Genomic DNA, 16701 nt, shown 5'->3' with positions numbered 1-16701 from the left:
CTCAGGGCATAAATTGAGTTTCTCAAAGCAGGTAGAAACAGGATTCCCAAAGATCAGTTTTCCCAGGGAGAGAGCTCTGAGAGGATTCAAAGGGCACTCGAACACCTGGCTGACCTCCTGGCCGAGAAAGGATTTCAAGTGAGGAGAAGAGAGGAGAAAGACCTTTTAAACTTGAGCTCTTAGAAACGAAGGTTGGGTTCTCTGAAGAGCCGCAGGGAGAGGCAAAGGCACTCAAGGGAAGAGCAAAAAAACACCAGAACAGCTTTGCAAGGACAATCAGGACAAACCAAACACAGGCTAAGTCTTTGCCGGAGGGCATCACTGAGCTTTTCGGAGGGAGTGAGGTTGGAGGGGGGGCTCGCCCCTTGTCTTAGACTCCTCAGTCACAGGCTGCTCACCCTGCCCAGGACACAGTTCTGAGGTCTGAAGTCTGATAAAAGTGTGGATTTGAGACTTCTCTCGGGTCTGTTCTCTGAATTTTACTGTTATTTATACCATTTCTCTGGGACAAAAGTTCAGAGAGAATACCCTGGATATATGCCACCCAAAGCCCTTCTGGAAGGAGATAGCTGAGCACTTAATTCAGATCCCAAGATTCCAGCTTGATTCATAAACAGTCATTACAACAAATGAAAGACAGAAACACCACGTCACAAAATGTTACTACAGGGGATGTTAATGAACTCCTAACTGAAACACAAATAAGATGAATACAATCCAAATCAAGTCATGGAGGCCAATGCCATCGTCATTTCTTCTCTCAATTGGAAGACTTTATTTATTATTCATTTACTTATTTGTTTATGTGCTTGAGTCCTGGTTACTATGGAACTCACTATGTATACCAGGCCGGCCTGTACTGTCCAAGTGCTGGAATTAAAGGTAGGCAGCACTCAAAGCTAATGGCCCTGCTGGAGTTATCCACCCCCTAGGTCTCCTGTACTTCCTACAAAAGGGATGGAAGCTATGGCCCATCACAGAGCTCTTGATGGTGAAGGGCATCAGGTGGCAGACTTCTCTTTATGACACATGAGGGCGGGTGTAGGTGAGCCATGCCAGATCTAATTTGGGGATAATATAAAGTTCTGGAATATTTATCAGGTCTGCTGGTCTGAACTGTCCATTCAGTTAGGAATGTGGCAGATCTAAAAGACCAGTTTGTGACAATGATGGTTAATCTCCATTGTCAACTTGACTGGATTTAGGGGGTACCTACGAAACATGCTTCTGGGAGTCGCAATGGGGTGTTTCCAGAGAAGATGACTGGGTATGAATGGTCCACACTGAATGCAGACAGCATCATCACATGCACTGGGGTCCAGGACTGAATAAAAACAGGAAGGACAAATGAAGGAGGTGAGCTGCACGTGAGCGTTTGCCTCTGTGTTTCCTAACTGTGGACTCAGTATGATCTTGCCGCCACACCCTCCCCGCTGATGGGAGATGCCAGACACACTATGGCCTATGGGCTAAAGATGGAAGATTACAAATGAACTTTGAGTGGCCAGGCAGTGAGTTGTCTCAGTCATTTCTAGAGTTTATATATTATCCTTCTGTGGTCTTTGATGGAGTTGAAGACAGATAGTTATGGTTATAGTTTTCCTTAGTTAGAATTTAAGATAAGTTACATATAGGACATTAGACTCACAAATATAGGATTGATGATAAAATAGTTTCTTCAAATCTTGCTAAATGTTAATGGACTAAATAGTGTTAACTGTGATTCTTACTTGATAACTGTTATGTAATATATTTTGCTATGTTAAGGTTAAAACCCTTCTTTTTATTTAGACAGAAAAGAAGAGATGATGAGAGATGTCATTCTGTATATGTTTCTCATACTGGTTAATAAATAAAGCACTGTTGGCCAATAGGAAAGGAAGATAGGAGGGACTAGGAGACAAGGAGGAAAGAGGAAGTAGTAAGGAGGAGTCAAGATGGAGAGTCAGGAGAAGGCAGAACTGCCAGCCGCCTCTCGCTGGCAAGACCACGTGGAAATACATAGAAATGGGTTAATACTTAAGACAGAGCTAGCCGATAAGAAACAAGTAACAGGCCAACAGCATAACAAATACAGAGTCTCTGTACATTATTTGGGGCTGGCGTGGCGGCGGAACAAGAACAGGCGGTGGGCAGAAAAACCATACTCGTTACACCCCGCCGCCATTGACTGCCGCTGCCATTGACTGAAACCTCAAACTGTGAGCCAAAATCAAACCTCTTTCTCGCCTTCAGTTCCCATTTGCCAAGCATTGTATCACAGTAATGACTGACATAAGTGATGTCGCACACCCCCCACCCCCATCACAGCTCTGGCATTTCCGACAGCCTTTACCTTCATTTTACTGGGAAAACTGGACCAACATTCACATTCCTCCCCGGAAACAGAAACCTGTGTTTCAGTTCTCCATAACATGTCCAAAATCGGAACTAACCACTCAGCACTTTGCCTGGTTTCAATACTACATCTAGTATTGCCGCCTGCTTCGAAAAGCCCAGGAGTCCCCTAGGAGACACAGAAAGCAGCAGTACCTCTTCAAACCCAAATTCCTAGCAAGCAAAGGAACCAACAGGCAATGGCCTTCCCTGAAGGATCAATGATGGGACAACTTCTTTTTCCAGCCAAAGACATCAGGCATTCACTCACTACAATCATAAAGCTCTAGGGGGACCCAAAGGTGGTCTGCTTTTACAAGAATGTCGAGAACCCAGCCCCTTAACAGAACCAAGCTGGAGAAAACACATTGCAAACTCTCCTTACTTGCTCTTTGCTGCGAGTGAAGAAAAGAGAAATGGGGAGGGGCAATGCTCAGGCCCCTGGGCAATGGAAAAGCTATCAGCTCCCAAGTCAGACCCACCACACCCCAGGTGAACCAAGAAGATCTTCCAGCAAGCGCCTGTCTCCTGACTCTTCCTGGGGCAAATCAATAGAGCCTTGTTATATTGCTGTATGACATCCACAAGCTGTGGCATCCGTAGGTTGGGGAAGCCCACCCCTACCACTCAGTCTACATTAGCAACTTCACCCTCAGTCACTCTATACACTGAGGGTCATCTGTGTAGTTCCATTTGTGTGGAAGTGGCCAGGTCTTCAAGCCTTAGAGCTTGGTCACTTTTGGCATTCATTTCTGTAGCCAGTTACTAGAACAGACCTAGGAAAATTATAAGTACCTATTTCCTTACTGAAAGGGAGTGTGAGAGAATTTCGTTTTTGCAACAATTTTAAGCACATTTTCTTCCCTTTAAAAAGATTTATTTGCTATGTGTATGTGTCTGTATGTGGCTATGGAGGCCATAGGTATTGGATTCCCCCTAAAGCTAGAATTACATGCAGTTGGGAATTACCTGACACAGACGCTGAGAACTGAATTCAGGTCCCCTGGGAGAACAGTGTGGCCACATAACTACTTAGCCACCTCTCCATCCTCTCTGAACACATTTCCAAAGCAGAAGTGAGTATGTTCTATCTACAGCAATCCTACACACATACCACTAAACTGTGGCTCACTCCTGTCCCTCAACACTAATGAGAGCTCTCTACAGAATACTAAAAGAAGGAAGAAAAGACAATTCTATCACTAGTTCTCAGATCACATAAAAGTTAACCTAAGAGGTTACATTGGGAAATGAGTAATGATTGGTACCTGTATCATTTATTAACTTAATTATGTGAGCATGTGTTTGAGGCAAACAGACTCAAACATGTAGACACATGCACGCATACACACAGAGCTAAACACATATCTGTATTAAAGATTACAGTTTTCATTTTAACTACAGTGGCTAACTACTTCCACCTGATCCCCTCTACTCTCCCTAAGACCCTTCTCCAGGCCACATGTGTTTATTTTTAATCGCTTGGAGAAGAATCATAAAATAAGAATATATTGGTTTAAAAGCAGGATTACATCTTGAAGATATGTCAGATTTGATTTCTCATCTGCGCTTATTAACTAGGTCAAAAGCCAAAACCCCAGCCAAATGCAAATGGTTACCTCAAACAGTGGGTGATGGAGGTGTTCTGCTCCACATCAACAGAAAGGTCAAGAAAATCTTCATCTTTACTACTCACCTGAAACACAAAAATAAAAAGTAAAAAGAGGAACAGGTTAGGTACAAAATACACAGCAGACATGGTAGCTAAAACTTGGTGTGTTTGTGGGTAACTTGACATGTGCCAGCAGTAAAAGTCACATGTGACTACCAAGTCACCAAACCAGAGTTACTTCAACACATCCTGATCAATCCCAGATTCCCAATTCACCTTCATCCCTTTCATGATTCTGACTCAAAACTTAGTAACTAAAACTCAACCAGGTTTCTCTTCCTCTCCAGCTATGTTCCTCATTGTTCTGATCAATATCAGACAAGCATCTATGGAGCCCATGCTGACTGAGGATGGGGACAGAGAGAGATCAATAGATAAGAAGCCTCCATCCAGAAGGTGACCCTTCACTAAATCCAATGCCTTGAACTCACCCCTTCCACCTGTGCCCAGCCAAGTCCTGTGGGACCAGGGAGCTGGATTGTCATGCTAATTCCCATCAAGTTGCCCTTTGAAAGGACTGAACTGGTCCCACAGCCCATGACGACCCAGGCCACTCTCAGCCAAACCAGTCCACAGGCCCTGGTTGCTCCTCAGGACTTTACCTGTCGGTGAAAGCTCCCTGAATGACTGCTTCTGTTCCATCTCACTCAACAACAACCCTGAGGTTTGACAGTTTTGCTGCTGGAAAGGAAGGAATAAGCTGACCCAGCAACAAACTTGAAGCGTTCCCTCAACCATGGTACACTGAAGATCACACTCAGGTAAAAGAGCCACAACTACTCTAACAGCAGATTGGGGGGGGGAGGGGGACGGTCCACAGAAGTACTCAAAGTTGCATGCACACTCTCTGATACTATTATAGGTAAACACAAAAATGGGGACTGCCCCCTGCTGCCTATGAAGTAGATGGGTTAGGTCATTACTTAGACTCTATACCTCAATTTCCTCATATATGCGAGAGCTCTAACAAGTTACTGTTGAGGCCTAGTTAGTGGAACATTCTTATCCCAGACTTGGGAGGCATAGTCAAGGGGAACTCTGTGAGTCTGAATCTACACAGCCAGTTCCAGACTGGCGAGAGTTACATAGAATCCTAATCTTCACAAACAAACAAACAAAACAACAACACCAAAAAGCTGGATGAAGTGGTGCATGCCTTTAATCCCACCATTTAGGGGGCAGAGACAGGCAGAGTTTGGGGCTGGTCTGGTCTACATAGTGAGTTCCAGGACAGCCAAAGCTAATACACAGTGAGACCCTGTCTCAAAAAAGAAAAAGCATTCCATAAATGGAGGAGAGGTAAAAATGGTTAATGGCCTAAAATGTTCAGAAAGCTAGAAATGGTTTGCTACATGGTAGTTACATTAAATGAAAAAGTAGACTACACAATTCTGTTCACTAACTCTAACTGTTTAAAAGGTATAGACAGCCTTTCTGCCTCTCCAACACCTGCTTTAACTGTGTACAGCATTTACTCCTGCTGTGGTGGAAGCCATTCATGTGTGTGTGTGTGTGTGTGTGTGTGTGTGTGTAAGAGAGAGAGAGAAATTTTGACATAGTGATTCACTACACAGCCAAGGCTGGCCTTGAACTGAATTCTTGATCCTCATACCTCAGCCCCATGGGTGTTGGGATCCCAGATGATTATAGACAGATAGACAGACAGGCATGCACCAGAGCATCCAGCTATTTACCCATCTTGAATTTGGGTGCAACCCTGTAAGTTGTCTCAGCCAGGGGAGACTTTGGAAGACACATTATAATCACTAGCAAAACTGCTTTCTCTTAAGTGTATGAGTATTTTGCCTACATGTACTTCTGTGCATCATGTGTTTCTGGTACCTGCACAGACTACTAGCAAAGGGGGTTGGATCTCTGGAACTAGAGTTATCCACCATGAGGATGCTGGGAATCAAACCTGGGTCCTCTGGGGGTAAAAAAAAAATAAAAATAAAAATAAAATTCTGTACTCTTAGCTGCTGAATCACCTCTCCAGCACCATGACACTGCTTTCTTGGACTTCTGCCACCACCATAAGAATGCTAAACCCAGGGACCAGGTGTTGCTGGTGCTCAATTTTAGTTCCAGCACTTGGGAGGCAGAGGCAGGCGGATTTCTGTGAGTTTGAGAACAGTCTGGTCTACAGAGTGAGTTCTGGAACAGCCAGGGCTACACACAGAAACCCTGTCTTGAGAAAAAAGAAAAGAAGGAGGAGGAGAAGAAGAGAAGGGAGGGAGGAAGGAAGGAAAGAAAGAAAGAAAGAAAGAAAGAAAGAAAGAAAGAAAGAAAGAGAAAGAAAAAAGAAAGAAAGAGGTCTTTTAGCTTTTAGTCATCTGAAGCAAAGCCCCCAGACAACTTATGACACAGGAACAAGCCAGCTGACCACCCAGCTTCAGGCAAGCTCTGACTAAGACAGTTGACCCTAAGGAAATACGTATCACATGAGTTTCAATAGCACTTGACAGTTGCACTCAGGCCTTAGAGCTATGAGGATAGCTGACAGCAAACAACAGAGAACCAATACAAACACAGAAATTAAATATTATCCATTTTCCTTACTAAAACTTGGAAGGTTGGCTATGATAGTAACTAAGATCCTAGTTTATTAATATGCTTCCAAAAAGCTCTAAGTCCCTCCAGGCAATTATATACTCAGGTAACATACATGAGGAGAAGGCATTGAAAAGTGTTGGAGAATGAATACAATACATTTGTGAAACAAGAGCTGTACAGAATGACAGAAGAGATCATGGGTCTCTGTCTTTGCCTAGGTGTCTGTGTGTATGGGGGAGGGGGTCACTGCAGTCTTTCTGGTCTGGGGTGGGGGGAAGATGCCAATCTGAGAAATAATGTTCACCAGAAAGGAACAAGTCTGAGATTATCCTTCAGATTTGCCCACACCTGACTGACAATGAGCCAATGAGCTCCTCACGCAGGAAGGACCCTCAACACATCCAGCAGACCACAATGGCACCCAACAAGCAGAATTTCTGCTTTCTGTCCAAGATGAAACACCTATAAAAACTAAGGAAACCTAACATTAATTGAAGGATAATGGGAGATGTCATTCTGTAAATATGTTTCTCTTATCAGTTAGTGAATAAAGCACTGTTGGCCAATAGGAAAGCAAGATAGGTGGACTAGGACACTAGGAGGAGAGAGGAAGTAGTAGGGAGGAGAGTCAAGGTGGAGGACAGATAGCAGAATGCCAGCCGCTCTCTCCAGTAAGATGAGACCACGTGGAAATGCTTAGATTAATAGAAATGGGTTAATCATTGAGACAGAGCCAGCCAATAAGAAACATTAGACACAGGCCAACAGCTTTATATCTATACCAATGTCTCACTGTGTTATTTGGGGCTGGCTCGGCTGTGGGGCCAGACCGGCGGGGGGGAAAAAACCTACTCATAACAGAAGGATAACAGAAAACAGAATCTCCACAACTTAATGCTCTCCATCCTCGACAAGAACAAAACTTGCAACACTAGAGGAGACAGGAGAATGGAAGACATTCTCAGATAAGGGAAAACCAACTGAGACCAACCCTGGGATGACACAGTGTTAGGATTAGAAGATTAGGATTTTAAAGAGAAGCCCTCTAAACTCAATCCCCAATACCATGGAAAGAAAAGAGAAAAAAGAAAATAAACAAAGACACGATCATAACCATCTTCAGCAAAATAAAATATACTTGTGGCAGGGAATGGTGGTATGCTTTTAATTCAGCACATGGGAGGCAGAGGCAGGAGACTCTACAAATTCAAGGACAGCATGGTCTACACATCTTTCCAGATATAAGCAAGTTCCAGGACAGCCAGGGCTACAAAGAGAAAGGGGCCAGAGGAGGGAGGGAGGGAGAGAAGGAGGGAAGAAGGGAACATGCTTGCAATAAATTAAAAAAATGAGTCAGGCCAGGTGTGCTAGCACACACCTTTAATCCCAGCATTCAGGAGGCAGGTGGATCTCTGCGAGTTTGAAGTCAGCCGGGTCTGCAGAGAGAGTTCTAGGACAGCTGGAGCTATATAACAGAGAGATCCTGTCTCAAAAACACAAGGTGTGGGAGTAGACCAGAAGGATAACAGAAACAATAAAGAATCAAATAGAAATCACAGAAATTTACAGAACTGAAAAATAAACTGGATGAATCTCCAGCAAACTGGAGATTGAGGGGAGGGGGGGTAAGTATATCCGACATAGCAATGGGCATTGTGCAGTCATAGAATAAAAGAGAAGGATTAACAAATGTTCAACAACTTTTGGGACATTACTATACAGGTGACCAGAACCTTAGAAAAGGGCAGAGAGAGAATAAAGAAGAAAAACTATCTGAGGAATAATGGCTAAACAGTCCCTTGGTTTGATGAAATGTATACGTATAAATAAATACGACAGTCATGAAGCAAAGTCAGAAAAAAAGGATGCCTGTCAAGAAATATCAAAGACCAATTATTGTGATCCAAAGACAAAGATCAGATTATAAGTATATAGAAGGAAAAAAAAAAGAAACATTACGTACAAGAAAATGGATCAAACAATAGTTCAGGTCTCAACCATAGAGGCCAAAAGACAATGAAACAGCATCTTTAATATGTCCAAAGAAACCTTGTCTATGTAGAATCCTATTATGCCACAAATAAAACCTTCAAAAATAGATGTAAAAGGAAGGGATTTTTTTTTTTTTTTTTTAAGATAGGGTTTCTGTGTAGTTCTGGCTTTCCTGGAACTTGTTCTGTAGATCAGACCAGGCTGGTTCTAGAACTGGTAGTAGTGGTGGTGATGGTGACCATAATGGTATGATGGTATTGGTAGTGATGGCGGTGGTATTGATGATGGTGGTGGCGGTGATGGTGGTAGTGTGATGAAGATGTTGGAGGTGGTGGTGATGATGATGGTGGAAATGGTGATGGTGGTGGTGGTGATGCTGATGATGATGGTGGTGGTGGTGATGATGGTGATGCTGATGGTGGTGATGATGGTGATGCTGATTGTGATGGTGGTGGTGGTGGAGATAGTGATGATGGTGGTGGTGGTGTTGATGATGTTGGTGGTAGTGTTGGTGGTGATGATGGTGATGGTAGTGGTGATGATGGTGATGATAGTGGTGATGGTGGTGGTGGTGGTGATGATGGTGATGGAGGTAATGCTGCTACTGTTGTAGTTAAAGGAGGATTATGTTAGCAGGGACCATCTTTTGTTCGTGCTATCCTTAGTACCAGACATAATTTCCAGTGTGCATCAGGTACACAATAAATGCCCATTACATGAATCACTCAACTGAAGAAAAACTGAACAAGTGGAAAGACAGCTAAACCAGTGTCCTATCAGAGGTAGAAATATGAACCATTTTCTTCTTGAAACACATTTCTCTTTTTATATTAGCCCACAAATATTCTATATTTAAATTGGTAAAGCATTCTCTCAACTGAAACAGCCCTTCCCTGGGAGAAAAATAAAGGACTAGGGCCAAGTGGGATCACACCAGGATGGGGTACAAAGAGGCAGGGAAATACAATACTCTGTGGAATTGGATGTATATCTTTTTCTTTGTGGCAGTTGCTGAAAAAAGGTAGGAATCTCATAAAGAAACTGGAGAAAGTTGCAGCACCATTCTCCATTCTGAATGCAAAGAACTTCGGGGGAGGGGGGCGGTTGTGTGTGTCAAACCTGACACACCTTCCCATCAGGACTTTTCCCTGTCCCTGCCCCAGGAAGTCACAGTCCAAGTGAGAAGTCAAGAAACACACTGTAGAAGTGTTTAAAATTTTGACAAGGAGGACTGTTCAGTTCTTGGTTGGTTGGTCGGTCGGTTGGTTGGTTGGTTGGTTGGGTGTGGCTAGAGGATCTTTTTTTCAGGGGTGGGGAAGGGTCTCTTATTCAAGCAAACTGCCAGGAAAGCATATTCTTCCCCCACACAAGGATCTGGTCTAAGGGAAAACACAGCTTGTCTCCAAGGAAACACATCACTAAGAAATTCCAACACTCAGCATGAACAGCCTACAGCCAATTCTCCTTTCTGTTCTCAAGTCTGAGCCTGGTGTCCTCCCCCCATCCTCACCCCACCCTCAAAAACTTGCCTTTAAAAAGAGAAGAAAGAGGCCTGATTTGTACAGTTTTAAGTAATTAAACTTCAGTGAATAGAAGAAGTCAGCTACTGGCCACACATATATCCTGAACAAGTGAGGTTGTCCTTAACTCCCCTGATTCCTTTCCTTAGTGGGAAAAATGACAGCTCCTTAGGTCTCTACCATGATGGCATCACCCTGGCTGGTACCTAAGGTTGAATGGGGGAAAGTAGCTCCTGCTCCCCTGATGGAGTGGCCTCCCTCCTGCCTCAGTCAGCTCCACCCTTTATCTGTGGAGGTCTCAGAAGCTCAGCCAGAGCAATATGGACCTCTGCAAACTAAACAGTGAGAGCTGTAGACTTTTTATTGTTAATAAAACAGTTCTTTGCACATTTGTTTGGCTCTGGCAACAAATATAAATGTGTCATGATGCCGCCGAGAAGCTAGGAAAAGGCACGGATCAGCAAGGCAAAACCTCAGCTTTACATGAAAAGAGGAAGAATTAAAAGAAATAACAGCAAGACTAAGCTCCAACCAGCCTAATAAATCTTAAGAAGCAAACAAAGGAACAACCAAGGAAACAGTTAGGCCCGAGTGGAAAAATCCTGAAATCCCAAATTCAGAAGTGCCTTTGTCAAGGTTATGTGGACAAGTGAGCCCTGATTACCCCCTTAAAATAGCCCCTCCAGATCCACAGCAGAAGAGACCATTTGTCTCATAACTCCTTCATCTGACACTTGCACTGCAATCACAGGCAACGCTTTTGCAAGAGAGACCCGGTAGAAAATCAGCCATTGTTTCGGAACTTGAAGACTGGAACAAAGGTTTTCCACAATTGGAGGAACAAGAGGCTGAGGCAGGGACAAAGGTGCCCCAGGGCCTAATTTGCTACTCAGGGTCTAGGGCAGCTTAATCCACTGTGAGATTTCATAATGGGGGCTTTGGCAATTCTGATTGAAGTGAGTGTACAGCTTGCCCTAGGACAGTTCTCAAAGTGGGTTCCCAAAGGAAAGTTAGATCCTTCGGGCTCCTTAGATGCTCTATGATATAGTCCTGCACTTGGACAGCAGGGAAAAGCCCACAGGCCATGCACTTTCTTAGAAAGTCTAAGGCTTTCTAATAATTAGGGCTGGCTAAAAATGGAATGCATTCTTAGGAGATTGGGTTCCCTGCCTCTGGCCAGAGTCCACTGGATGATGGTGACCCATTGGCTGGGACATCATAGAAGATACTAGGCACTGGTAAAACAAAGATTAGATGTTTCTGAGGAGTCTGTCCAGGTCTGGGATCTAAGAAAATAAAGGGGACAATTCAAGTAATTAGAGAAGAGAAATAAATAAATCTATATATACTCTTGTCTGGATTTTGAATATTTTGCCACGAAAAAATGATAAGTATTTGGAACAGTGAATTCATTAATTATCCAGACCTGCTTTATGTAATATATACAGTTTCAAAGTATCACGTTGTAGTCCAATTTATACAACATTATATATCACTTTAAAATAATAATAAACAAGTAAAGTTTTTAATTTTTTTTCACTTTTGTCATTATTTTATTTTGCACGGGTGTTTTGCAAGCATGTATGGCTATTTATCACATTCATGCTTGGTGCCCGCAGAAGTCAGATGAGGGCTTCAGACCCACTAGAACTTCAGTTACAGATGGTCCTCAGTCACCATGTAAGGTGCCTGGATGCAAACCCAGGACCTCAAAAACAGTAGTAAGTACTCTTAATCTCTAAGCTGTCTCTCCAGCCCTTGTTTATTTTCATTTTGAGTGTATGTAAGTACACTGTGTGCATACAGTGCCCAAAGAGGACAAAAGAGGGCATTAGATTTCCCCAAACCTGGAGCTACAGATGGGTGAGAGCAGCCATGTGGGCGCTGGATGCAAACCTGGTTCCTCTGCCAGAGCAGCTAGTGTTCTTCACCACTGAGCATCTCTCCAGCCCCAATATGAATGTGTAAAACCAATTTTAAAAGATTGTTTCTAACAGCTGGACAAAACAGCCCTACAGACTACAGCTAGGATATCTGAATCTTCTTCGAATCCCCCAAGACAGCGCCCCATACCAGCAGGAAGTAGTTTGGAAAGAACAACGCCCAAATTCCCAAATATTGTGTATAAATGTTTGTTTTCATTTCATTGGACTTTGTTATATAAAATTAAATAAAAAATATATATATAAAAAAATATAAACAGTTGGAATCCCATTATACAACTTCTTCCACATAATTACAGACTTGGGGTAGAATCTTTGCATACAGGTTCCTGTCTGGACCTTTGGGAAATATGGCTCCCTAGTAACTTCCACAGCATTAGTACTTAATGCCATATTTGCTTTTGAGGGATCATTTGTTCTGTTCGTAGATTTTTTTTTTTTTTTTGAAACTCTAAATATGACTGAGCCTATTATCAGAGTCATCCTGAAAATCCACACAGAACACTGACAGGCTGGATTTATTAACAGTGATAGGAGCCAGGTTGCAGACGTGGTGCGGGCTTCCCAGATGCCAGCACGAGCACAATGCCACACTCTGCTTCCCACCTCCTAAGCGCGTGGAATAGTCTGTGTTCCTTCACAGGGCTCAGTGATCGTAATTCTAGAACGGATTATCTGTCTTGGCCTTCAGATCTGGTTCCATGGCAGAAACACAGAGCAGGCGCTGTATCCAGGGCTTAGCTTTGCTGGTATGAGAACCCTGACACAGTCACGAGATGGCAAAGGTGACGTTAGAGGAGGGGATGGAGTGCTAAGAGTGCTCTCACACATGCAGAGGAGATGCCTCTGTGGGTAATAGCACTGGCTTGCAAGCATGAGGACCTCTGTTCAGAACTCTAGCACCTACATAAAAAGCAGGCACTGCCAGCCATATGAGCCCACAATCCCAGTACTAAGTGACCACTGCAGCTTGCTAGCCAGCAGCCTAGAGGAGAAACCACAAGTTCTTGACTCAGTAAGAGATTCCTTGTTAAGGAACAAAGACAGAGAGCAATAGAGGAAGACACTTGACATCCTCCTGCAAACACATGCCTGTGTGCACACACGTGTGTGCACATATAAAAACCACACACAAAAAAGGAAGAAGTAGAATGCTCACACAGGGTGTAAACTGGAATACTTGAAGACTGATACATTCCAATGATATCAATGATAAACATATCATAATCCTATCGCATGAATCTACTTTAATGAGACATGACATAATTTACTAGAGAAATGTGGGTTCTAAGGCTAGATTTTATGTATTATAAGATCCATGACAGCACTATTCACAGTTGCCCCGAAGTAAAATTGACCACATAGCCATCAGCCTAAAGTAGGTTAATAGATGATGACATTCATGCACTAAGTCACCACATGGCAGTGATAAAGAATGTACAAAAGTATCGTGCAGTGATGCAATGAATTTCACCAGGGATGATACTAACCAAAGGGATCAAGAACAAAAGGCCACGTGGCCATTCACATAACCAGTAACAACAAGCCACACTGAACCATGACCCTTAAGAATGCAGAGAGAAGTCCTGGCAGACATGCAGAGGAGAGAGATCAGAGTGAATTCAAACTCCTCCATAGAAAATTGATTTTGCAAATGATGCTGATTCCCAAAACAGGCAAGCACATGACCAGAAAGAAAAAGTTCAAGTCAATTTCATTAAAAACTAGTGGCAAAATGTTAAACAAACTGTTACGTCTCCAAATCCAAGTATGTATGTGAGAGACAAGGAGCAAACTACAAAAACACGAAGCAGGCTTCTACATGAGTAAATCTACTAAGCTCACTCCACCAGGGAAGAAACAATCAACTTTACCCAGTACACCTGAAGAGGTGTGTGTCCTATGACCAGCAATTCTGTGCCTGAGAGGATAACCTACAAAGAAATACACACACGCACGCACACCACATGTGTATGAGAAGGTTTCAAGCAGTGTTGTTTCAGAAACACCAAACATATCATCAAATATAAACTATGGTACACTCCTGAAATAAAATACTACACAATAGTTTAAAAAACAAAACAAAAACAAAAAAAAAAAAGAATCACAATATACACAAATGGCTGTATACACAAACACACACACACACATAAATAAGTACATGTCTAGTAATAAACTATTATATCTAAGACTTCAAAGCAGGGGGCTGGAGAGATGGCTCAGCAGTTAAGGGCGCTCATTGCTTTCTCAGAGGATACAAGTTGGTTGGCTCGCAGCACCCATGTTAGGCAGCTCTCAACGTCTATAACGCCAACCCCTCTGGCCCAGGTGCCTCAGGTTTCCATAGGCACTTGAACCCACATGCAGACATGTACAGGACACGCACACATACACATAAAATAAAAATAATTACAATAAACACTCTTAAAGACTGCAAAGCAAGTATTAATAATCTGTAGAACAGAAACTAATGAGGAACTCGGAGCTAATGGATGACAATAGAAGAACAAAGTTGAAAAGAGCAGGGGTGTCAGGGTGTCGGCAATGTTCTATTTCTAACTCCATGTGCTGGTGACACGGGCAAGTTTTTGTTTTAAAACATGCTGCTCCACGGTCAGCTTTCTCCAACAGAGTACTAGGCACAACAGCCACACTCCAGAGTAGGCCCCATGCCCAGAAGTGGTTGGCCAACACAAATCCAACGCCATGGGGGTTTTAATGGGCTTTTTGTTTCCTCTTGGTTTTTTGTTGTTGTTGTTGTTTGGTTGTTTTTTGTTTGTTTGTTTGTTTGTTTTTGTTATTTTGGATTTTTTTGTCTTATTGATTTTTTGCTTGTTTTGATTTTCAGTTTTTGTTTTGTTTTAGGAAAAAGCAAGAAACAACATGAAGCTGGGTGAATAGCGACAAGGGAATAATCTGGGAGAAGTTGGGGGAAGGAAAAAAGATGATCAAAATATATTGTGTGGAAAAAACAATTAGATAAAATAAAATGCTGCTCCAGGCCTTCCTTTGCAAGTAAATCTTTCGGTACACACAGACAAAAGTCTCTGTTTCCAGAAACAGATCTATATTTTATTGTAAAAGTCAGATAAACGAGGCATCAGGGAGACAGCTTGGGAATGGGGTTGATGCCAAACCTGATGACCCACATGGTAGAAGGAAAGGGCTGACACTTGAAAGTTGTCCTCTGACCTACCACCACCACCTTAGCACCTACACACACACACACACACACACACACACACACACATATAATTTAAAACATTTTAATTAGGTAAATAATACCAAAAAAAGTGTTTTCAAAATGCAGGAAATACTACAGGACGAATAACTTGATTTCTCAAAACAAATTAATCACAAGAGGAGAAGGATGGCAAGAATAAATTATAGATTAACACAAATACTATATGCATCATAAACTAACCAACTTTTGGATTGGGGAGATGGCTTGGTGGTTAATCACTTGCTGTATAAGCAGGGGGACTTGGAGTTTGAATCCCCAGAACCCACTTAAATGCTGAGTGGACAAGGTAACACACTTATAATTCCTGCCTTGAAAACAAGAGAAAGGGGATCCCCAAAGCAAGCTGGCTCCAGAGATCAGCTGTTATCAGTGAGCCCTGGGCTTGACTAAGAGACCCTTCCTCAGTGAAAAAGGTAGAGAGTGATGAAAGATGATTCCAACATTATTCATGCCTCCACATGCGTGTGCACTCACATGCACTCACCCCTCCAACACACACACACACACACACACACACACACACACACACACACACAATGCACTGTAATTTTCTCTATTTTTGCATCCACTTGAACTTTTCTTAAAAAAAAAAAAGTATAGGGGGGAGGGAAAGAAGGAAGGTAGGAGAGATCCAGATAAACAGGATGGTGCCAAAAATGCCTTGTTGGCTACATTTGTATATGCCAAGTGCTGATCTCTAGACTAACATAATCACATTTTTAAAAGATGTTATATGTTTTTCAACTGTGGATGAGAAGAATCCTTGTAATTTTTAGTCTGCTTTTGACTTATCTGTGTTTTGTTTTGTTTTTAACCATTTCTATGAAGAATGAATCAGAACCTTGATTCAAACAGTGTTGAAAATGACACAGAAAAGATTGTCAAAGATGCAAAGCGTAAATGTGAATCTACATGTTTTTTTTAGCTGTTTAAGGATCACAACTTACAAAAGGTTATTGTGACCTCTCAATACCGTCATTGATCTCCCACTCAGGAAAGCTGCGCTACGTGGAAATGGAGCCTTTGGTTACAAATATGCACGAGAGAGCTTGCTTTTTCTGTCTCCACAAGAGGAGCACCCTCACAGAATCCAATCAAGCAGTCTCCTTCCAATCAAGCAGTCTCCTGACCTGGTCCTCCAGACTCCAGGCTGGGAGGGATAAACCTCTACTGTTTGAGCACTCGATTCTTAAACTGTGCATTGGGACTCCACATGGCTTCACAAAACTAAATGTGGGAACTGCAGAAAACTTAGCAATGAAAAGTTTTGGACATACCATGACCAAAATTAGTCAAAATCAAACACACAATAAACCTGAGGTGTTTCTGATGGACCTCACATAAGCTTTGTTGCCCTGAGGTTTCACTGCAGTCCGTTTTGAACACACAATGTATTCATCT

At 42.6% G+C, this 16701-nt stretch overlaps 2 protein-coding genes across 3 annotated transcripts in view; both read right to left on the bottom strand.

The window, feature by feature from the left end:
• The window catches only part of Ociad2 (OCIA domain containing 2), an 844164-nt gene that overhangs the window by 655511 nt on the left and 171952 nt on the right, over positions 1-16701 (bottom strand). The window lies entirely within an intron of this gene.
• Positions 1-16701, bottom strand: part of Usp46 (ubiquitin specific peptidase 46) — a 72023-nt gene that overhangs the window by 17838 nt on the left and 37484 nt on the right. For both annotated transcript variants that reach the window (XM_051198358.1, XM_051198359.1), the window contains exon 5: positions 3996-4072. In XM_051198358.1, the coding sequence (XP_051054315.1) occupies positions 3996-4072 (77 nt within the window). The remainder of the gene's footprint in view (positions 1-3995; positions 4073-16701) is intronic.

The sequence above is a fragment of the Phodopus roborovskii genome, unplaced genomic scaffold (genome assembly GCF_943737965.1).
Source record: "Phodopus roborovskii unplaced genomic scaffold, PHOROB, whole genome shotgun sequence".
In the NCBI taxonomy this organism is placed as follows: domain Eukaryota; kingdom Metazoa; phylum Chordata; class Mammalia; order Rodentia; family Cricetidae; genus Phodopus; species Phodopus roborovskii.
Note: the sequence above shows the minus strand (reverse complement) of the source record. Positions and strands in the feature narration are given on the sequence as shown.